The 23,170-nt window shown below is 45.2% G+C and overlaps 1 protein-coding gene across 1 annotated transcript in view; it reads left to right on the top strand.

Moving 5' to 3' along the window:
- The window catches only part of kcnk5a (potassium channel, subfamily K, member 5a), a 36,050-nt gene extending 15,952 nt beyond the window's left edge, over positions 1-20,098 (top strand). The window contains exons 2-5 of the mRNA XM_085997947.1: positions 13,315-13,426; positions 13,545-13,711; positions 14,255-14,423; positions 16,339-20,098. Of these exons, the coding sequence (XP_085854073.1) occupies positions 13,315-13,426; positions 13,545-13,711; positions 14,255-14,423; positions 16,339-17,177 (1,287 nt within the window). The 3' untranslated portion in view covers positions 17,178-20,098. The remainder of the gene's footprint in view (positions 1-13,314; positions 13,427-13,544; positions 13,712-14,254; positions 14,424-16,338) is intronic.
- Positions 20,099-23,170: the final 3,072 nt, after the last annotated feature.

Here is a 23,170-nt window from a genome sequence, read left to right on the forward strand (position 1 = left end):
GGAGGTGCATATTGGCAGCACCCCTGTCCTGCCCTCAATCAGCAGGTAAATGCACTCCCAGGCATGTGTCGGCATCACGAACTGGGCAGCGCATTCACTCACACACCCACCCAGTTGGCAGAAAGATAAGGTTGGAGGAGGGTTGTATTTCTATTTTGGTGAAACCGTGAATTCTGAAGCCGTCATCAAGTGGGAGGCTGGGTAATAATTACTAAATGTGGCAATTGCTTGGGACTGAACGAACCAGTACACATCTGTTAGCCAGCAGCCCAGTGTTGCTTCATCATCGACTATGTCTTGTTAATCTTTCTTCATTGCAGATGAGTAACCAGCCCCTGTGATGTCATCAGCGCTCCATTGTCAAAAGAAAATTATGCTGATCCCAATTCTACCTTTTTAACAATATATTCTGATAGCGAGACTGTCGCTCTGAACAAATGCTTTTGGCAGGACTGGTCTTGACACTGCACAAGAAAGAACCGTCATCTAATCAGTGCTGTTTTTAATGGCAATGTAGCAGCATTCACTTCTTGGCCTTCAGCTGACCCTTGCCAATCATTAGCACCTTTTTTTTGTTCAATCACGTCGTCTTCATTTGACGGCCTGTTTTGTCGTCCACGCTCGCCTACTCTTTCTGTTCCTGTTTAGTTATAATTCCTCTGCTGTGCTCTTTTTAAAAGAGTGCAGTACGGTCAGTTCTAATTGCTGTAAGCTGTTGAGGGTACAGCCTTTAGAAGACGTCTTAATTTGGTTATGGCATGGGTGGCATGACTTGGAGAGGGTTGTACTGAGACACTGTGGAGGGCTGGGTTGGGTCCCACATGTGATGAGGCCCAGAGGGAAGGGATGGAGGGAGGGGGAATAAAGCATGGGACTGCAAAAATGAGCTGCTTGGGTGAGGAGGGGTTTGCAGTGACGTCACTAGAACTAATCAGTAATTGCACCCACCAGTATAATCCTTAAACATTAAGTGCAAAGCTTTTATTTGTAATTACTCCAACCTTGTGTGCTTATAAGCTGGAGAGACAAAGTGGAGCTGTGGAATGTAAATGGCATCCCTCTCTAGGTGCTGACCATGACTCACTTGTGCTTTTGCCCCCCCAGCATCTTGTGTGGCGGGTCCTCGTGTCAGTACCAGCAACAAATAAGCCCAAGTGTCCCAGGATAGGCAAAGGAAACGGGTTCTAACAAAAAGCACAAGTGCATTTTATTGCAAAGTGCCTGATCAACAATGTTTCTTTGCAGATTATACTGACCTCTATAACTGTTGTGACTTCACTATTTGTTTCTTTTCTTCATTCTTCTAATACTTAATAAAACCAAGTTATATTTTCTTTGCACATTATACCGGGGACTATAATTGTTCTAACTTCACTCCTTGTTTTTTTTTCCCCATATTTTTATATACTTAAAAATAAGTTACCTTCTATAAAGCAGATACATTTCCCAGGGATTTTTCCTTTATTGAAGGTTTTACCTTTGGCCATTGGGAAGAAAGAGTGATGCAGCATGGAGCACCGTTCAATGGGCGGTTGGTTTGCTACAAGACTAGCACGACTTGGGTAGGGTAAGGGTCCTCCTGAGGTGCTGTAAGAAGCTGTGTGTGTGCACACTCGCACACTCTCGTAATCTCGCTTGCTGCTGAGTTTCCAGGTGTCAGCCAAGCTGGAAAACGATGAGCAGACACCAGGTACCTTCACACGGAAGGGTGGAGGCAGGGACTGTGTGCAGTTGGTAGTCCCTGGGCCGCCACACTTGTACTTCCCTTGAGTGATGGGCCTGGGGAGAATTTGCCAGAGCCTGAGCGCGGGTTGGAATGGTGTCTTTTTGGCTGCAGTCAGTTTGCGACCTGGCTGAGACCATGAAGATGAAGGGAGGGGTGTTATTGGGTAGAATGGGTGATGGTGCAGTCTAGCTCATGTCTGCTCTGTGGGACATGGAAGCCCCGATGCGTTTTGACTGGCAGATGAAATAAGACTATAATAGGAGTTGAATGTGTGTTAGCTTTTTGTAAATGAGTCACTTTTTAAGCGTTGGCAACATTCTGTAGTTATCCTGTCTTAATGGCTGATGTAATCATTGCTGATTCGACCAGTTTAGTTGCAGCTGTTGAACCGCAGCGGTATGTAATAAATATTAACTTGATCCTTTGGTGGGGAGCCAGTATTCTTAAAGGTGCTTTTACATCAGCACTAGTTTAGTTCTGGTCACATGAGAGCGGCGACCATGTGCTGGCTCCCTCTGTCTACTCCGCTATAACGTCCGGCTGTATTAAAACTCCCGAAGACCTTTCAGGCGCATTGGTGCTCGTACTTACTTACTAGCGGATCTCCCGTGGCAATGCTCACGATGAGTCAAAGGACGCAATAAAAATCTGACCTCCTGAAGTGTGACAGGAAGTAAATGTGATGTTTACCAAGAAGTAGGTGCCATATGCAAGATTTTTTTTTTAATGTTGCTGGCAGATCACCCGTCGCATTGTTCACTTAGTTGGAGGTGATGCTGTCCTATAGCAGTGTCATCAACAAAGTTTTACAGGAAGTGTGACACTTGTAGAAAGAGTGTGTGTGTAGTTTTAATGTGTCAATAGATTTATTAGATTTTTACCAGTAAGGACTGACTTCTGTAAAAGGGAACTTGTTTTTTTTTATTTTCACCAGGCATTGTAGTCATCCTGAGGGGCCGGGCTGTGGAAAGCATGGTGTTTTTCTCCTTCCACCATGGTGGGGTTGGGAGGGGAGGTGTTCAATATATAAAACAACACCTGGAAGGTTCTAGTGGATGGAGAGAGAGAGAGATGGAACATGAAGAGCTCTGTCTTCTGGCTTATACCACAGCTACTGCTTATTGGTAAGCACCTGCAGTTCCACCTTCAATGTTGCCTGAAGTATATTCGGACGTTGAAGATGCTGTTATGTGATGCCAATGTGATGGATTTTGTGTTGCTGAGGCCTGGGATGAATAATTGGACATGTGGAGATGGATGAATGGATAAGCTGGAGTTTAGCTTGATTACCTTTGGAGAGTGGTGGTGTAATGAGTAGGGAGCCTTCTGTTGGGAACCAAGGGAAAGTTCTGCAACTATGTTCCCAAGATCAGGAGATTAAGTGGGTGTGGTAGAATCCATAATAGGGTAGATTATAGACAGTCTATTGAAGAACTGGGCTGAAAAGGCAATTTTCATTCCATGCTCTCACATTTTAATTAGATAGCTCAACCACTCTGGGCTTTTCTAGTCTCTCCTTGTTGGGGAAAGGGACAGAAACAGCTTCCCTGCTCACAGTGGCATAGTCGAGATAGGGAACTTGCATTTTGGAGCATCTTGCCCTACTTTACCGGGGGGCGGGGGGGGAAGAGGAGTGGTGAGTCAGCCCCCAACTATTGTGGTGGGCTAGACCTAGGAGGAAAGGGCTCCAATGCTTCTCATTCAACCAGTGCTTTGTAAGTAATGGTGCCTGTGGTGTCGTTTTGCTGTGAAACTTTCTACAGAATCTAAAAGAAACTCAGTAAATCGTGGTCAGTACTTTGAAATGGAGTTCTGGATGCACCAGTGGAGACTAATCACTTGAAAAGCAATTGGGTGCCACAATGGGGGACTTGAGTGTGTTTCCGATTTGCTGAACTATGATGAGCCGAACGGTCTTTTCCACCCATAATTATCTTGTGAAATCTCCTACTGGGTAAGGTAGTCAATCACAAGATCGGTTTGGATGAAGGTGGCCTATTTTGTTCAATGTGAATGTTTGTTTGGTTTTTTTTTTAAACCAAAATTCTAAGGAAAAATACTCGATCAATGGGAGTACTTGTAAGGTGCAATGATCATAAGGAATGTTGATCGCTGGCGTTCTGTTCAGGTCATTCCTGTGGTTTTATCTACTGAATTATTTGTTTGCTTTGAACAGTGAGCACTGGTAACATCATGGCTGCCTGCTGGTGAGTTGTGATTAACCACTGGTAGAGCGAAAGTCACGAGGCCCTGGATAGATGACTCATGGCCAGCTGTATGTACTCCTGCTATTGGACTCGTGTCCAAACCACTACCTGACATGGTGTCATTTGCAATTCCTGTTTTTTTTTGTGGAAGTATTAAAAATGTTGACCAAAAATTAACAGGAACAAAGAAAATAAATGTTAATGTGTAAAAGAGGAAATGTTGAAAAACACAGGATCTGTAAAGAAAATATAGACCTTTCAACAGAACTGCTGCAACATTTGCAGATACCGACTGATGTTATGCGCCTTTGTGACCTCCAGACTCGACTATTCCAACGCACTCCTGTCCGGCCTCCCACATTCTACCCTACGAAAACTTGAGCTCATCCAAAACTCAGCTGCCCGTATCCTAACCCGCACCAAGTCCTGTTCATCTATCGCCCCTGTGCTCGCTGACCTACATTGGCTCCTGGTCCGGCAGCACCTCGACTTTAAAATTCTCATCCTTGTTTTTAGGTCCCTCCATGGCCTTACCCCTCCCTATCTCTGTAACCTCCGCCAGCCCCACAACTCTCCCGAGATCTCTGCCAATTCTAGCCCCCTGTGGACCCCTGGTTTTCTTCACTCAATCATTGGCGGCCGTGCCTTCAGCTGCCTAGGCCCTAAGCTCTGGAATTCCCTCCATAAACATCTCTGCCTCTCTCCGTCTCATCCTTTAAGATGCTCCTTAAAACCTACATTTTTGACCAAACTTTTGGTTACCTGTTCTAATATCTCCTTAAGTTGCATACTGTTTGAAATTTTTATTTTTTCAAATATTTATCCACTTACCTTATAAAGCCAATAGAAATTAAAGAAATAATTTTCATTTATATAGCACATCTCATGACCTCTGGCTGTCTCAGAGCACTTTACAGCCAATGAAGTACTTTTTGAAGTGTAGTCACTGATGTAATGTAGGAAACGTGGCAGCCAATTTACGCACAGCAAGGTCCCACAAACAGCCATGTGATAATGACCGGGTAATGCATTTTAGTGATGCTGCTTGAGGGCTAGATATTGGCCAGGCCACCAGGGAGAACCCCCCTGCTCTTTTTAAGGTAGTGCCATGGGATCTTTTACGTCCATGTAAGAGGGCAGACAGGGCCTGGGTTTAACATCTCATCCGAAAGGCGGCACCTCCGACAGTGCAGCCCTCCCTCAATACTGCACTGGAATGTGTCTGCATGGATGTGCACAGTTAGGGTGAGGACATGTCGGGCTTACATCCGATGTCCCCCATGGTCACATACCCTACCTGGGCTCACAGATGAAGAGTAGTCACTTGGGCACGAAGCACAGGGCACTGATGGAACTGTACATTAGAGACAGCAACTGCCTTGCGGAGGGGAGAAAACTGGCAGAGACAAAGAAATACAAAAAAAAAATGAAGAAAACCCACTAATTGCAACAAAAAGACTGGGTGTGTACTCCCGGAAGTAGCCTGGAGATCCGCTCACTCTCTAATTAGACTCTTGAGCTGTCTCCGAGTTCAATGTTAAAGCTTTGAAATAGTTTTAAATGGCCTTATTTCCTCATTGATTTACCACAGAGACATTAGCTTCAGACTACATCTCGTGCACTGCGTCCAGCTCTAGTCACCGAAAGGCGGAAGACATTCAAGTTCTGGAGGCAGGGCGGAGAAGAGCCACAAGGCTGATCCTTGGTGTTAGGAGGCCTGAGTTGCGAGGAAGAGTTGGGGGACCTTCGGTCTTTCTGTCTTGAAAGGTGGCATCACCACGGTATCAGAATGATCCTGCGACTTAGAGGGTTGCCTAACTTGGCGTGTATTCCCTTGAGTTTAGAAGATTGAGGGGATCTGAAGGAAGCGTTTAAAATTTTTAATGGATTCGGTAAGGTAGATCTGGAGAAACTATTTCCTCTGTTGGGAGAATCGAAAACGAGGGAAACAAATATGAAAATGAGAGCTTAGCCATTCAGGGGTGAAATCAGGAAGCACATTTTCACAAAGGGTAGTGGAAATCTGGAATTCTCTACCCCCCACCACCCCCCCCCCCCCCCCCTCCAAAAGAGGTTGTGGACGTGGGTGGGGGGGGGGGGGGCGCGGTAATTGGGGTTTTCAAGACTGAGATCGATAGATTATTGTTAGATAAGTGCATGGAGCTAAGGCAAGTAAATGGAGTTATGGTACAGATCAGCCACAATGTCATTGAATGGCAGAGCAGGCCCGAGGGACTGAATGGTCTACTCCTGCTCCTATGTCTCCTATGTCTGAGAGGTGACTTTAAAGTTAGAAAATTGCGAGAGTCGGACAAAGGGACACAGGTTTAAACTGTTAAAAGGCAAATCTATGACATCTTCACTTGTGTTCGACACATGGGATGCATTTTTGGGTAGAATGATAAAGGAGTAAAATCTAGAATTAAGAAACGATTGATACTGTGCAATGGGAATGTAAGATCTTTCTGGGTGAACGAATTAAAATGGGCCAAATGGCCTTTTTCGTCCATAATTATCTAGAGTGTGCTTCAGGGTATCTTCAGCTGTGGTAGGCTTACATAATATGGGGGGTGGTGGGCAGGAAATAGAGAAACAATTCAGTTGTTTTCATGGGTACAAAAACAGTAACTTTTTTTCCTTAATAATCTAAACTTAGATTATAACCAAGGCTACGGTTTTGTGATATTCACAGAAACAAAAAGAATCATGGAATACAATCTCCAGGACACCAGCAAAAATTCCTGAGTCTTGCAGTAAAAATGGGAGTTCCATAAACTAATGACGACACTTTCCCCTCTTCCTGTTTTTCTTTTTTTTTAGCCCTTTCCTACCAGTGCAATGTTACTTCTCTGTCCCTCTTCTGTCTTCACAATTATCCCTTTGGCTCCTGTTTTTATGCTGAGTTGGGGAGCGCTGCTTGGAGTTTGTTGGGGAGGGGGAGGCTGTGTGTGGAGGGATACAGAAAATAGCTTACAGAGCGACGTTGGGAACCCTTGACCTGTGGGCCTGGATACAGAGTTGGTTATATATTTCTGGATATTGTTGTGAATTAACTTGGGCTCTGAAGCTTGTAATTCTATCTGCACCACATAATAATACTATGCAGTAAGGTACAGTTAAAACTGCTGCCGAATATCATGACCCCTCCCCCCCACCACCCCACAACCTCCCATGTGGTCAGAAGTTACTTGACATCGTTATTACTTCCAGGTTATGCATGGTATAAACCAATAGGAGCAGTAAGAAGGAATGAGTTTGCAGGTAGGGTTACGGTTGACATTTTCTCCCTCTAGTCCCCCTCGTTTTGCCAGCGAGAAAATAGATCATAAATCAAAAGAAGGAACTGCACATCGGGGATCTGTTAGTATCTGTAAAGAAAAAAGACAGGCTGGTTGACATTTCACGTGTAGAGCCTTCAACAGAACTTTGCCTGTTCGGATGTAGGTTTTGTACCTGAAACAATAATCCGTGGGAACATAGGAATTTACAGGACTGGAAGAGACCATTTAGACCCATTTGGCCAGTCTCAAAAATTCTATGGGGGAAAAATTGGGTGGGGGCGCTAATTTTAGCGCCCCTCTGCTGGAAATTTAGTAGTAGCACCCCAAGCAGGAGGTGGCGTGCTCGCTACTGGAAGCACTCCACCTCCTCCTTGGGGCGCTACAACTGAAGATAGCGGCGCTACGTGCAACAGCGGCACGCGTTGGCACATAGCACCGTGTCATTGCAGGCTTCCTCCCCTGATTAAAGGGGAGGGGCCTAGCGCCGCGCGCACCGGGACCCTCCTGGACCACCGGGGAGTGGGGTGCCGTGAGAACACCCCGACACTCGAGAGGAGCGCTGCGCACGGCGATGGTTTGTTCCTGCCCCGTGCTGCCGTCGTGACTACCATGGTTTAGCACTGCGACTCTGCAGCTGTGTGACCGCAGAACAAAACTGTGCCACTGTGGTCATACTCTTATCTGACATGACATCTAAGTGTTGTGAGATGGCTTCCCGAAGGGATGTCACATTGCTGCGCTCCAGAATGCGATGGGAACGGAATCTGGAGCTATACTGTTGCTTCCGAATTGCTGTTAAGTTGAAATAATGTTGCTAGAAAACAAAAGCAACTATAATTGTACCCGTTTAGCCCCATTTACCAGAACCTGCTGAATCTGTCTGTTACTATCAAAGTGATAACTACCTCAGGGTCTCAAGCCATATAATTGGGACTGTTTGTGTCTGGAATGGAGTGTTATAAACATTTATAAGTTTTTAATCACATAAGTACCAACTAGCAATTTTAAAAAAAACAAAGTGAAATTCCTGAAATGTTTCTCTGATGGTCAGAGGGAGGAGTCTACCAGACTGAGGAGCTTGCAGTCTGATCTTGGCCAGGTCACTCTGGGGGAGCTGCGATGCCTGAAGGCTGCATGGGGGAGTGAGAAAGAGACCGAGATAAACACTTGCGTCCTACAGCGAGCGCAATGATGGGAGAACCCTGCTCCCAATAATAAAAAAAACTTTTGAGGGAAATGTTGGCCAGGAGACTGGGGAGAACGCCCCTGCTCTTTGATAGTGCCGCGGGATCTTTTATGTCTGCCTGAGGGGGCAGACAGAGCCTCGGTTTAACGTCGTATCCAAAGAGTTTCTGTTTGCCTGATGTTGCGCTCGCTCTCTCTCTCTCTCTCTCTCTCTCTCTCTCTCTCTCTCTCTCTCTCAGAAGCCCATAGATCTTAGTTAAACATAAGAACATAAGAAATAGGAGCAGGAGTAGGCCATACGGCCCCTCGGGCCTGCTCCGCCATTCAATAGGATCATGGCTGATCTGAATCTAGACTCACGTCCACTTCCCTGCCCTCTCCCCATAACCCCTAATTCCCTTATCTGCTAGGACAATGTCTATCTCCATTTTAAATTTATTTAATGTTGCAGCTTCCACAGCTCTCTGGGGTAGCAAATTCCATAGATTTACTACCCTCTGAGTGAAGAAGTTTCTCCTCCTCTCAGTTTTGACTCATCTCACATTAACCAAAAGCCCAGGCTTAGGGACCTCCAGGTGTGTGCAGGAGATCAGCTCAAGTTTAACCAGCTAAATGCTACTCCAATTATTGATGCAAAACGTTGGCAAGCTTCCATCTATTCACTATCCCATTGGGGCAATGGTTTTCAAAGTTACTTGGAGCAGAGTGGGAAGAATCCTGTCGCCCGGTGACACTAGGAAATTCCTCCTCCCCAGGCCCCACTACTGAGCCAGGCTGACAGGACCGCACCCTCGAGGACTGCGGACCTGCCTTGTAAAGGGGGTGGAACGTGGCGGGGTGGGGGAGGGGTTGACTCATCTAATCTGGAATAACATCCTGGGTCTGCTTTGTATATCCATATGATTAAATTTGTTTTTTTTAATTTGTTTCTGAAGTGCTCCAAATAGATTTGAAAGCCATTGCCCTTTAATTGCTGTATGAGATATGCTTTTTAAAAGAAAATGTTTCCATATGAACCTTACCTCTCGTGACACTTCCTCTCAACTGCAGACAGTTCTCGTGATCCCCAAACAAAATGGTGTGCACTTCTTGCTGTAACTGCTTGTTGTAGTGTAGATAAGCATATTAACAGACGAAAGGAAAGGAGGAACCCTTTTAAAGATTTTTAATGTTTATAAATTAGGTTAATTAACCACAACAAAAGTGTCATGTTTGTCGGTCACAAAAATCTTGCAGTTCTGTGAATTTTTTTTAACACCAGTTACACTGGAATATTGTCGTGGTAACGGCATGTAACTGGTCACACGGTAGGTTTGGATGGAGGGGGCCTTTCGGCCTATTTGATCTCGTCCTTCTGGAATGACAAGCTTGCTATCTTCTCACCACAGCATTGAGATAAAAGTCCAGTGTCCTGGCCTGCATTACTCTTCCTTGCAAACCCATTTCACCCTCTCTAACAGAATACTTTTGACACTTGCCCTTCATAACACTCGATCTGTGACCTCTTGGCCTGCTCGTCTGTTGTATCTGAAAGTGTTGTCTTGGGCGATTCTGCTTAGCTGGATATCGTGTAACCTAAATATACTCCGGGAAGAGAAAGTGTTTGCTCTGTCAATCCAGTTAAGTATCTTGTACCCCTTTTTAAGCTTCCCTCCATGTAGGGCTTCCTCTAATCCTGTCATGAATGGAGAAACCGTATAATCCAGTCTTGTGTTACTCCTTTCACTAAGATGCTTGTGCAACTTCTCAAAGACTAGCGTTCTCGGGAGTGTCTGCAAAAATTGGACTATGATGAAACCCTGGCCTAAAGGCCTACCCCTGTCTCGGTCTATTACTGATTTAGTCAACACTGTCTTATCTCTTTCTGCCGCTTCCGATTTGATTGTTTCAACAAGGATCCTGTATGCTTATATTTTTATTTTAATGAATATTTTTAAGTAAACATTATAATTCCTATCTAGGGAAGAAAGCCTGAGGCCTATACTAACCATTGTCTACATATGCATTCAAATTCTTTATCTAAAGTCTAGGAATCAATAGCTTTATTACACTCCTAAATAAGCAGGTCTTCACAAAGTGCTTTAAACTATAGAAACTTTTTTGAGTGCTCTGCCAATCAGTCCAGGTGTTAATGTAGTATTTACCTGCAGGTCCATGTGAGCATTGTTTAATGTAAAGGAGATTACAGCATCGGAGAGCGATAGCACAGAGCGTATGGAAAGGTTTATTGGGTTAGGTCTGTTGCTGCTGTTAGCGCGTTTGCCCATAACCTGGGTTATCCGTGTAACCAGCAGAGATCTTAACAAAACACGATTGGAGTGAGATTACACCATCTTGTTTCAGCAACAGGCCTTTGGCTCAACTCTTGGTTAGGTTTCTGTGTGAGGATTGTCTTGTCGCTGGGGTTTTAGGCAATGGGGGAATGAGGTGGGGGGAGATGGGGGAGGGGGGCAATAAAATTGCCAACTCCCAAGTGATTCAGTCCCTGGAGAGATCCTGGAGCATGGTACACTCCAATGTTGTGTTCAGAGCTTTGGAGCTGGAGTGATATTTCTGGCGCTTTCAAACTGATGGATTGGAGGGCCGCAGGTGGACCTGGGAGCAAAGCCACTCCACCTCCTAAGGACGGTGAAGGCAGAGTTTGATGCGATGGCTCTCCAGCGACAAAATGTTCTTTTTGCTGCAATAATGGAAGCAAAGGAGTTGAGTGCGTTTTCTCAGTCCTGGCATCCAAGTGTGATCGGTGGGTGGAGGGGGGTTGCTGGTGAAGAGAGAAATGCTGACTTTGGATATGATGTCCTTTTTATATATATACAGAAAAGAAATTGTTTGTTTGTGGTTTCTGGAAGCTGCAATAACAGGAGTTCAGTCTCTTGACGGCGCCACCCGAGTGCTGGTTAGCTGTAACTATTCCGAAGATGTGCCAAGTCTGTGTTTTGTTTTGCTGAGTTTGTAATGATTACCTGCTCAATTAGCGCCAAATCCCAATCCAAAACTAATGTTTAAAAGTTGTCCATTTTCTTCAGAGCGCAGCATTCTGCAGATAGAAGATGCAGCTTCCTGTTTTCTGTGCTGTGCTCTCTAACTGTCTCTATAATTAAATCTCTCTCTTGCAGACTCACCAGGTCTGTGGCTCCCTCTCACTCTTTGAAATTGCTGTACCATCTTTATTGTCACAAATTTTGTTGTTAAATGATTTTTATTATTAACCCTTAGTGACCATCCCAATTACTGCACTAAAAAAAAGCTTGCCTTGCATCCTACTGAATCTGTGTGGGTCTCTCTCTCTCTCTCTCTCTCTGCCTCTCTCTCTCTCTCTCTCTCTCTCTCTCTCTTTCCCTCTCTCTGCACCCATCTCTTTCTTGTGCTCTCTTTCACTGTCTCTGTCTAATTGTATGCAGCATCATTTTTTTTGTACATTACACTTCATTTAATTATTTGCTGGGAAGCACCTGGGGGCATCTTGAGGGCATGAATGGTGCTACATAAATGCTTGTCTTAAATGGTTGCAGGTGGCATGATGTTTAGAGGGTTGTGAATGGAGTCTGTTATTGATTACTACTGGGTCACTTGGAGTGTTAATCACCCAGATTCACTCGGCAACTAGTATTTCTACTGCCTATGGGACTTTGTGTACAAAATTGGGAAACAAATCACACCGCACGCTGTAAATGTAGAGATTTGTGGGATGCTGTGCTGTGCCAATTCTCTCCTTCTCCGCATTGTTACTTGGCTTCACCCATCTGTTGACGGCTGTAGTGTGCGAGTACTCAGACTTCTGTCGCTTGACGCTTTAAAAAGCTTCACCCATTTCAACATGGATTCCGTGTGCTCGCACACTGCAGCCATTTCTACACTTGGTTGACTAAAATTTGAGTGGTAGTTGGGGGTGGTATTTTTGAAATTCCTCTCTGCCCCCCGCCTCCCCCCTCAAACAATAATAACCAAAGTGGAAATGGCTGAACCCTGACCCTCTCTGCTGCACCCTCATGCTTTGATCAGGTCAGGCCTGGCTAGCTCTGTGAAAGTGCGGCTCATGATCTGCAATGGTTTTAATCAAGGTCGATCCAGGCGATGTTTTCAACATGACTGCTGCTCGCTCCTGTTTCCTGTATCGCTCCATGAGCTCTTTCATGCTCTTGTTTTTTTTTCTCTCTCTCTCATTTTCTCTCTTCCTGTCATGAAGGTGTTATCTTCTTTGCTGTGCTATGATTCTATAGTTGGCAGATAACCCTCTGGCAATGATCAGAACTGTGGAAGCCCTTAGGCTCCAGCTTGGCCCTGTCCTCACCGGCTATCTACATATATGGCTACTGTTCCTATAGGTGGATGGCCTCGTTCCTATGAGTGGACGGCCTACTCCTGTTCCTATGGATGGACGGCCTACTCCCTACTCCTGTTTCCTATGTTGCTATATGCACTTATAACAAGGGTCGCTGTATAGTAATCGGGAGCATGAAACCGGCCTATTTTTTTTCCCTTTCCCATCCTCCTTCGCATAGGGCGCTGAGGCCAACAGTAGCACCGCTACTGCACCCTGGCTGAGATCCGATAACTCCGTGGGTCGAACCTAGGACCCCTCACTTCTGTGTTGCTCAGTTCCACACTACGCAGCCCCCTAGCCATCAGAGGACACCCCAGGTGTACTGCTTTTAACTGAACTCTTAAAATGACACAACAACAACACATGCTTCACAGGCATGTCTCATGTAACACTGTGCAGGAGAGGGAAGAGCCTGGAGTGTATCCTAGTGTTACAGTAAATAATCGCATCGTTACAGTGGGAAAGGAGGTTATTGATCATCTTTGAGGAGGAGGAAAACACATGGTTTGTTTTGTGTTGGTTTTAGTCCTTCTGAATCTGTGAGGGTCTCTAATTTTAAGCTGACTTAAATTTCCCTCATTTTGTTTGTAGACTGTCGAAGAGGCTGCCGGACAAGGAGTCACCATCACCGGCAATAGGACCTTCAACAATTGGAACTGGCCCAATGCGGTTATTTTTGCTGCAACAGTCATCACCACAATCGGTAAGTAAATCTCACTGGCAACGAATCTGAATATCAAGAGATGGTCTCACTGCAGGAGCAGATAACTTATTGTGTTTTTTCTCTTTCCTCCTCTGATCCCCATCACCTGTGGTGACAGGGTATGGAAACATCGCACCCAAAACCTCAGCGGGGCGCCTCTTCTGCATCTTCTACGGGCTGTTTGGCACGCCGCTCTGTCTCTCCTGGATTAGCGCGTTGGGCAAGTTCTTCGGAGGACGGGCCAAGAAGTTGGGTGAAGCCTTGACCAGGAAAGGCGTGAGTCCGGTAAGAGTATTAACCACTCTTTTTTTTTTCTTTCTCGTTCTGGGCATTTGAAATTCCAAGTAATGTTCAGCAGGAATAACGGGAAGATCTGAGCCAGATCGGTATACAGTTTATTCCTGAGGGAACACCGCAAGATGAAAAACGTCGTGGTGCTGAGCCCCAGGACCTCCTGACACAAGAGGCAAGCGTGCTATCAACTGAGCCAAGACTGAAGAGGCTAGGCTGTCTTCCACTGTTGAATAGCATCTGTAAAGGGAAAAGAGAGATTAAGATTTTGATTTAAGACCCTCTGTCAGAACAGCTAGTATATTTCCAACCACTTAAGGTATTTTGTAAATATTTATATAGCTAATGTAGTAATACATGCTTTCTTGGGCATGAATCTATCAGTTGAAATATGAGATTAAAAGATGGAAAAGTCACTGTTCCAGGGAATGGAACTGAATTGAAGTAATTGTGAAAGTAACACTTGCTGTTATAGGAAATGGTCTGCTGTCCCTCTGTCTTTGCCCTAATGCTCTGTTTCATCCTTTCATTTAATAGCGGAAGGCCCAGATAACCTGCACGGCTATTTTCATTGTTTGGGGTGTGCTGGTGCATCTGGTGATGCCGCCCTTGGTCTTCATGGTGACTGAAGGTTGGTCGTACATTGAAGGCTTGTACTACTCTTTTATCACGATCTCCACCATCGGATTCGGAGACTTTGTGGCAGGTAAGGAACGTGTTCCAATCAGATCGCCTCTTATTGGGTTAGTGGGCATAAAGTCAGTTTTCAGACCAAGTAAATTTGGAGGTTGGAATGATGGTGAATCTTCAGCATGAAGGGATTTTTGTTTTAAAAAAGTCCGTTCTACATTATGCTGCCTGCCATTCGTGCACAATCTCCCTCTGTCACAAGTCATAGTGCAAGCAGCCAGTAGGACTCTACTCCCCACTCACCCCTGTTGTAGCACGACCGATACAATGCATGAGATAATATTGTAGCTGCACTATCGATTATTTATGCTGCCTAACCCCGAGTCCCTCGGGGACACCACTCCTGAGTGGTAGTCACTTTTGCGCTACTGTGAAGCAGAGTAAGTGCCTCCTAAGCTTCCCTGCTCTCTGCATAGTGGGGCACCGGATAACGACCCCGTAGGCCAGGTCTGGGATGTATGAACCATTACAAGCAGTGTCACCGTACTCTGGTCCCATCGAGGCACAGATCCCACCACTCTATTTTCGGTAAAACGGAGAAGCAGATTTGCTTTAATCAACAACTGCTGTTGATAGTATCTGTATGCTTGACCATGAGCTGAGTATTGACAACATTTGCACTGCAGAGAGGGAGAGGCCAGAGAAGAGCAGCAAGATAGTGTTCTGACCCAACTTCTTGTCAACCCCGCTCACAGGTAAGGGAAGCACGTCAGGAGGTGCAGGCTCAATCTGATGGTCTCCTCCCTCCCCCACTGTCCACCGTGTGGTTTTATTACACATTTGCTGTTTTAACCATATAATTGGTTGGGGGGACCGAGATTTTCCTCCATATGCCGGCCTACAATAGGCCGTCCTGAGGTGGAGAGCCAAGGAAAATGAGTCAGGAAGGACTGAATCCCCACCCCTAAAATTGCCCACGTTTTTTCTCTGCTTTAAGATGACAGCCACCCACCCTGTCTCATGTAAATGTCGACGAGGGGAGTGGGGCTTGAGAGTCTTGTCTCTCTGTAGTGTTGATGTAATGGGAAGAGCCAGTAAGGAGGTCTGTGGTGGCCAGGGGTCAGGCAGTGTGAACATGAAATGCACCCATGGTAGGCAATCTGGCCACCACTACTTCCAACTCGTCCAACTGCCAGTTGTGTGCAGCCAGACTTTTTCACAGCCAAAGAAGTATTTGATCCCGGTCAATTTTGGTGGGAGGGGAGGGGAGGGGAGCGGGAAACTGCTCTTTTTAAAATATTGTCCCTGCCCAATTCAGCTACTAGTGCGAGTGTCCACTGCAGGACCGCAATACTTCCTTCCCTCACCAAGACAGATTCCCACTGAGGAACGCTGGGTGTCCTGAGTATGTAACCCAGGGAAATGGGATTGAGTCACCCGATGGGAAGTTTGGAGCAGCTGGTGGGAGGAAATCCACCCCAACTTGTCCAGTTTTGCTTCGCTCTGATCAACAGAAATGGAGTAACTCAATCTCATGGTCTTTCTGAAATTTGCAAGAGAGATGCGTGCAATTCTGTGAAATAGTGGTTTAATTTTTTTTTTTACCCTCTTCCTCATCCCCCGTTCCTGAATTCCTGACTTCTGAGCTTCTTCCCTATGGAGGAGGAAGGGAGAATGGGAAGGGCCATTACCAGGGTGCTCCTACCTGACTCCTAGTGGTCCACCGACCAGAAGCATTGTTGGAGCCCTTGAACCAGGTTGTCCTTAATGCATGTGTATGACCCAACTAGATCGGGATAGCTAAAAAGGGAAGGCGAATGAAAGAATTTTGATGCTTGTATAAATGAAATAAATTCAAGCAATTGGTGTCATGGGCTTGGGTGAATCCTCTTCACTTTCTGTCCATTTGACATGATCTTTTTTTGTTTTGACTTGTTTTAGTCCAATGGCTGTATGCCATTCCTTTTAACTGTACACTTCTTCTTCCATAGGTGTTGATCCAAACGCAGACTACCATATCCTCTACAGATACTTTGTAGAGCTGTGGATCTACCTGGGTCTGGCATGGCTTTCCCTCTTCTTCAACTGGAAAGTGAGCATGTTTGTTCAGGCACACAAAGCCATTAAGAAGCGGCGGAAGCGAATGAGAGGATCCGTGGAAAATGTGTCGAACCCCCGGCCACTTAATTCAAAAATGTCTGACTCCAAAATGTCGGACTCCGCTGAGGTGAACATCTTTCACTTCCTTTCCAAAAAACAAGAAAGCTACAATGATCTCATCAAGCAGATTGGCTCAAAGACTTCGAAGAATAACGGTGGCAAACTATTGGGTGTTGAGGTCCCAGCCAAACCGACAACAAAGGATGAAAGTAACGGTAAGCCTGGAGCAATCGAGTTCAGAAAAATAGGCCTGAAAAGATTTCGTTATGAGCCAACCAGCCCACCCGCCATCCAAGACGTTGAGGTTACAGTGCCACTAAATGAAGAAAAAGATCTGAACACTCAGCCAGATCGCACCCTGCAAGAGAACCAACTGGATAAAACCGTCCGAGAAGACCATTCGGCGTGGGACACGCGCATCCGCCCACCGTTGTTCTTTGAGAACGTCAACATCAGGTTCATAGACGAACAAAACCTTCTCCGCGACGATGAGAAGGTGGAACTGTCGGTGGACGAGAACCTGGTGGATGAGGGAGAGTCGGATGTCCTGGTGCAGACGCCGGACACTGACCATTCAGACTTCCAGACCTGCAAGCTGGGAGGTCCACTTGACTATGAGCACCTGATGAACAGATATAACAAGGTGCACAATATTGAAGTGGTGATATAACCAAAGGCGTCTTGGGACTCGCTTCTCCAAACCTCCTCCTTCGGTCCCACTTTGGCCCAGGTCCAAGTGCTGAATGAACAAAGGGGGGACGGGTGACACCCTGTTAGTTTGGAGGAGCGGCTAATGACACTTGGCTCTATAGTAAGAACACCTCCAAGGTGCAAGCACAATCTTTTTTTTAAAAGAGGCCTTGGCAAGAAAAGAAGCATCCCTCTTCTAAATGGGAGGGTGGAGAGCTGAATTTCCAGCACAAATGTTGACTGAGATGGAAACACTGACCAAAACTAAAATGTTTCCAACTGTAAAGATATTCAAAGAACTCTTTTTTCTTTTTAATACTGTGAGCTTTTTCGTTCTTCCAAATGACCAGTTAAAAAAAAACTTTTTTTAAGATTTTATTTTTTGAGCCAGGAACTGTAGATCTTAAACAAGACAGTTGCATTTAGTTCCAAGTGTTTCAAGGCTATTTTGGCACAGAAGCTTTCCTCCTGACCTAGATTCAACTACGTAAAAAGAGAGAATGCGGAAATTCCGTGTTCCCGATTTTTTGCAACATGGGAGATTGGGGGTGGGTGGGTGGGAAGTTGGTGTTGCAAGTTCAAGTGACTTGTTGCAGCAAGTGAATTATTGCTGAGAAACTGCCGTTTTCACTGCCTCCAGAACTTCTAAATGCAAAACTCGTGTATCATGCAGTGAGTGCCGAAAGCTCCTGGGATGCTACACTGTGCCAAGTCTCTGTCCCAGTCATCATGTAACAGCCCTATCTACTTAAAGTTTAGATCTGCACCTTATGAGTGACTCTTGTATATGTTTTGTATATATTTTTTTGTTTTGCCTTTGTTTGTGACTTTCCAGCAATACTCCAGAGAGAAATTTTTATTGAGCCTTTGTTTATCTGATACAAAATCTGAAAGAAAATGAACTGAAAATCGATGTGCATCGAATAAGCCAAACAGCGTTTTCCGTGTGCTTTTCAATTGAAATTACGGACAAATCCTGGTAAGAAGCAGAGGAAATATCCTATGATGAACTCGCCAGGACACGACTCCTCCCTTCTCCCCCCCTCGCCGTGTTTATAATGGTGCGACTAAGCCATCACATGTTATTTTCTGTACTCCGGAAACCGAAATACTTTTTGGCACTTAATTGTTTACATTTGTTTCCAGCCTGGTACTCATTTCAGTGGCAGGTGGGCAGCTACCTGTGTTTTTTTTTTGGACGAAGGGAGATGGATTCAAGCTCAGAGCCTGGCTGCGGCACATTGCTTGGTCCCAAGTACGCCAAAAGATGCAATTACTACAGGCGCGTTTTCACTATGTTGTTCGTCGGTTACAGAGTGGAGCTGCTGCAGGAATTCAACTCGGTTGTGCTTTTCCTCTTTCAGTGTGAACTTCTAGGAGAGCCTGTGGGGGGGAAAAAGGATATTGTGACGTTCATGTCCCACTGATCGCAGGCTTGCTCACTTCTCTTTCTGTCTTGGGCTGGTGGGAATATTTCCCAAAGTGGCACGATGTCCTGAAGGTACTAAAAGCGTAAAATCTGCGAGGTGAGGTTCCCGGCGAGGAGCCTCGCCTCGACTAGAGTGAGGATCGGAGAATCGGGCACAAGAAGTCAGTGTTCCCCGATTTGCGCTACGCCTGATTTTTTACGGGTGATTTTTTAAATTTCCATCTGTAGAAACCTCGCCTCTCCAGATTGACCTTGTTATACCTAAATAAATGACTGTTAAAAGTTCCCATTCTTAATAAATTGCCATTTCCTTCAAGGAAACGCTGCACTAGTGTCGAGGAACTATATGGTGAGGCATTGATGTGTTTGTAAAGCTTCATTGTGAGATGAAGGAGCATGATGATGATATTAAGGATTATAAAAGTATTTTTTTAAATAGTCTTTTAACTTTTGCTGTTGTCTTCACAGTCTCAATTGTTAGCAAGTGGAAATCGAATAGATATTCCATAGAACACACTCCCCACTTGGTTGTTTAGTTATTTTCAGTTACAGATGACTCCACTGACGAACATTTCACTTGAGTCTCTCGTGTAGCAACGGTTTAATACACAATCTTGGCCCTTTTTAAGGATTGGGTGGGAATGTGCTTGTTACAGAAATTCTTATTCTATTGCAGAGACACAGAAAAGGCTGGCCAACAAACAGCAAGCTATCCCTGGCCAAACCCCCTTTTTGGAGGCCTCCCACCCCCACCACCCCCATCACCCCCACCCCCCCGCCCATAGAAACGTGACCAGTGGGGGTGTTTCGACCTCACTGTTAAATACAACCAAAACCCGACTACATGTTGGATGCTGGAAGCCTGGCGGCAGGGAGTCAGTGACATGGCAGGGGCTGAGTGACCTCAGTTTTTAAAAAGAAACCAAGGCAACCGCGTAAATTATTGAGCAAAAACAGAATGCGGAGTGTATTCCTGCCTTAAATTCGCTGCCAGGCATTAATCACGTGATCGGTAGCTTGGAAATGACAAGTAACTTTATTTAAAGCAGCGTATGGGCGTAAAGGCACGGGGTGACGAGGGGCAAGGTGAACTGATGGTAGTGGATGTAGGAGCTGTAAGGGTGTATGATTTGAAGTGTAAGACCTGTTTATTCTCTTCCCTGCGCACCCAAGAAAATCTGCTTTATACACTACATTGTCTGAAGGGGTTAGTGTCGTCTGACTTGTCAAGACTGGCTGCACAGAAAGGTTTAAAACTCCTTACAGTGAAAGAGTAGATGAAAATCTTTTCCATCACTGTCACTCCATTACTCCATGTGTTGAATAACTGTTGAACTCCAGAAGCCTGTTGTATTTATTCCTGGAATGTCTTGTATTAAGTGCCGTCGTTCTATGGTTCTCCGTAAATTGTGGACCTAATTTATTTCTGTGTTCATTTGAGAATGTAAATAAATCCTTTTTTATATACAATACTAAGTGGTTCAGTTGGGTGTTTCTTTGCTTTAAAACCAAAAGTGACTAACTCTAACTCCTTTCCCAGGGCCTTAAAACTGCCGTACTTCTTGCCTGTGTCAGTCTCCTTTCTGTGATCGATTCTACAGGCAGAGCCCGACCTTGACATCTCCGTGATCATGGTTTACCTCGTGCTTTCTCTTCTTTTCAACCCATATTAAAGTTAGAGCTAGGCCCGTTCAGGGGTGATGTCAGGAAACACTTCTTCACACAAAGGAATCAAGGGATAGGGCGGGAAAGTGGAGTTGAGGTGGAAGATCAGTCATGATCTTATTGAATGGCAAAGCAGGCTCGAGGGGCTGCGTGGCCTACTCCTGCTATTTCCTATGTTCCGAAGGTAGTAGAACTTTGGAACTCTCTTTCCCTCCCCCAACCCCTCTTTAAAATTCTTTTTAAAAATAGGTGTTGGGCTGGTGGTCGATTGAAAGTTTCAATCGGTAAGATAATGGGACTAAAGGCGGATAAATCCCCTGGACCTGATGGCTTACATCCTAGTGTCTTGAGAGAAGTGGCGGTGGGGATTGCGGATGCATTGGTGGTAATTTTCCAGAGCTCCCTGGATTCAGGAAAGGTCCCAGCAGATTGGAAAACTGCTAATGTAACGCCCTTATTTAAAAAGGGAAGTAGACAAAAGGCTGGAAACTATAGACCAGTTAGCCTAACATCTGTGGTTGGTAAAATGTTGGGAGTCCATTATTAAGGAAGCAGTAACAGGACATTTGGATAAGCATAATTTAATCGGACAGAGTCAGCATGGTTTTATGAAGGGGAAGTCATGTTTGACAAATTTGCTCGAATTCTTTGAGGACGTAACAAACAGGGTGGATAAAGGGGAACCAGTGGATGTGGTGTATTTGGACTTCCAAAAGGCATTTGACAAGGTGCCACACAAGATTACTGCACAAGATTAAAAAATCACGGGATTGGGGGTAATATACTGGCATGGGTGGAAGATTGGCTATCTAACAGAAAACAGAAAGTTGGGATAAATGGTTCATTCTCGGGTTGGCAATCAGTGACTAGTGGTGTTCCGCAGGGGTCAGTGCTGGGACCCCAACTCTTTACAATCTATATTAACGATTTGGAGGAAGGGACCGAGTGCAACATATCCAAGTTTGCCGATGAAACAAAGATGGGAGGGAAAGCAGTGAGTGAGGAGGACATAAAAAACCTGCAAAAGGACATAGACAGGCTGAGTGAGTGGGTAGAAATTTGGCAGATGGAATATAATGTTGGAAAGTGAGGTTATGCAATTTGGCAGAAAAAATCAAAGAGCAAGTTATTATCTAAATGGAGAGAAACTGCAAAGTGCTACAGTACAAAGGGATCTGGGGGTCCTGGTGCATGAAACACAGAAGGTTAGTATGCAGGTACAGCAGGTGATCAGGAAGGCCAATGGAATCTTGGCTTTTATTGCAAGGGGGATGGAGTATAAAAGCAGGGAAGTCTTGCTGCAGTTATACAGGGTACTGGTGAGGCCACACCTGGAATACTGCGTACAGTTTTGGTTTCCATATTTAAGAAAAGATATACTTGCTCTCGAGGCAGTTCAGAGAAGGTTCACTCGGTTGATTCTGGAGATGAGGGGGTTGACTTATGAGGAAAGGTTGAGTAGGTTGGGCCTCTACTCATTGGAATTCAGAAGAATGAGAGGCGATCTTATCGAAACATATAAGATTGTGAGGGGACTTGATCGGGTGGATGCGGGGAGGATGTTTCCACTGATGGGTGAGACTAGAACTAGGGGGCATAATCTTAGAATAAGGGGCTGGCTGCCGTTTCAAAACTGAGAGGAGAAACTTCTTCACTCAGAGGGTAGTAAATCTATGGAATTTGCTACCTCAGAGCTGTGGAAGCTGCGACATTAAATAAATTTAAAACGGAGATAGACAGTTTCCTAGCTGATAAGGGAATTAGGGGTTACGGGGAGCGGGCAGGGAAATGGACGTGAGTCTAGGTTCGGATCAGCCATGATCCTATTGAATGGCGGAGCAGGCCCGAGGGGCCCTTTGGCCTACTCCTGCTCCTACTTCTTATGTTCTTAAAACTGAGATTGATAGATTTTTATTTGGCAATGTTATCACTGGATATAGAACCAAGGTGGGTAAATGGAGTTAAGATACAGATCAGCCAGCTGAATGGCCTACTCCTGTTCGAAGGTGTTCTCTTGCACTCTGGACCTCGCCCATTCTCTAGGTTTTGCTATTTGGTAGGGGGGGTGGGTGGGGAACCTGGACTGACAACTACCCTTATCCAATTCGATCTTTGGCTTATTCCTGTCTTGAGTAAGGCACATTTTCCCCAGGGTATTTGAACTTGATGCTCTCTGTAGGCAAAAAGGAAAAACTGAATGAATACTTGGGAGTCTGAAATAAAAGCAAGATATGCTGGAAATAAACAGCAGGCCTGTCAGTATCTCTAAAGTGACAGGATAAAGTCTTGGGTGTAGACCCTTTGTCAGAATTGGAAAAAGGATGATGATGATAAATGCCCTTTCATAGGACTAGCCTAAAGGGGAGGTAAAGGTCAAGGGTCAAATCTGACATGCTCGTTATAAAGAGGCTCATGGTTTCTGTGGCAGACTTTGGTAACTGGATACCTGAGTTAGGTAGGTCTGCAGTATCCCAGAGCGCAGTTGATTATTGATCAGCCAGCCTTGCTTGCTAATGGGACCTGGAGGTGTAGACCTGTCATTGGAGGCTGGGATTCTTCTTCAGGTCCAGATAACCCTACAAGCCAATCCCCTTATCAAGTTGGGTAGTCCTAGCTGAACAAGCAGCAAGAATGTTACCAGTGCTCTGTAATGACAGATGTTAGGCTAACTGGTCTATAGTTTCCTGCTTTCTGTCTCCCTCCTTTCTTATATAGGGGTGTTACATCTGCGGTTTTCCAATCTGCTGGGACCTCTCCAGAGTCCAGGGAATTTTGGTATATTGCAACCAATGCATCCACTATCTCTGCAGCCATTTCTTTTAAGACCCTGGGAATCGGCCATCTGGTCAAGGGGACTTGTCGTCTTTTAGTCCACTATT

The sequence above is a fragment of the Somniosus microcephalus genome, chromosome 9 (assembly GCF_052327205.1).
Source record: "Somniosus microcephalus isolate GS21.2 chromosome 9, FLI_Smic_1.0, whole genome shotgun sequence".
Classification (NCBI taxonomy): domain Eukaryota; kingdom Metazoa; phylum Chordata; class Chondrichthyes; order Squaliformes; family Somniosidae; genus Somniosus; species Somniosus microcephalus.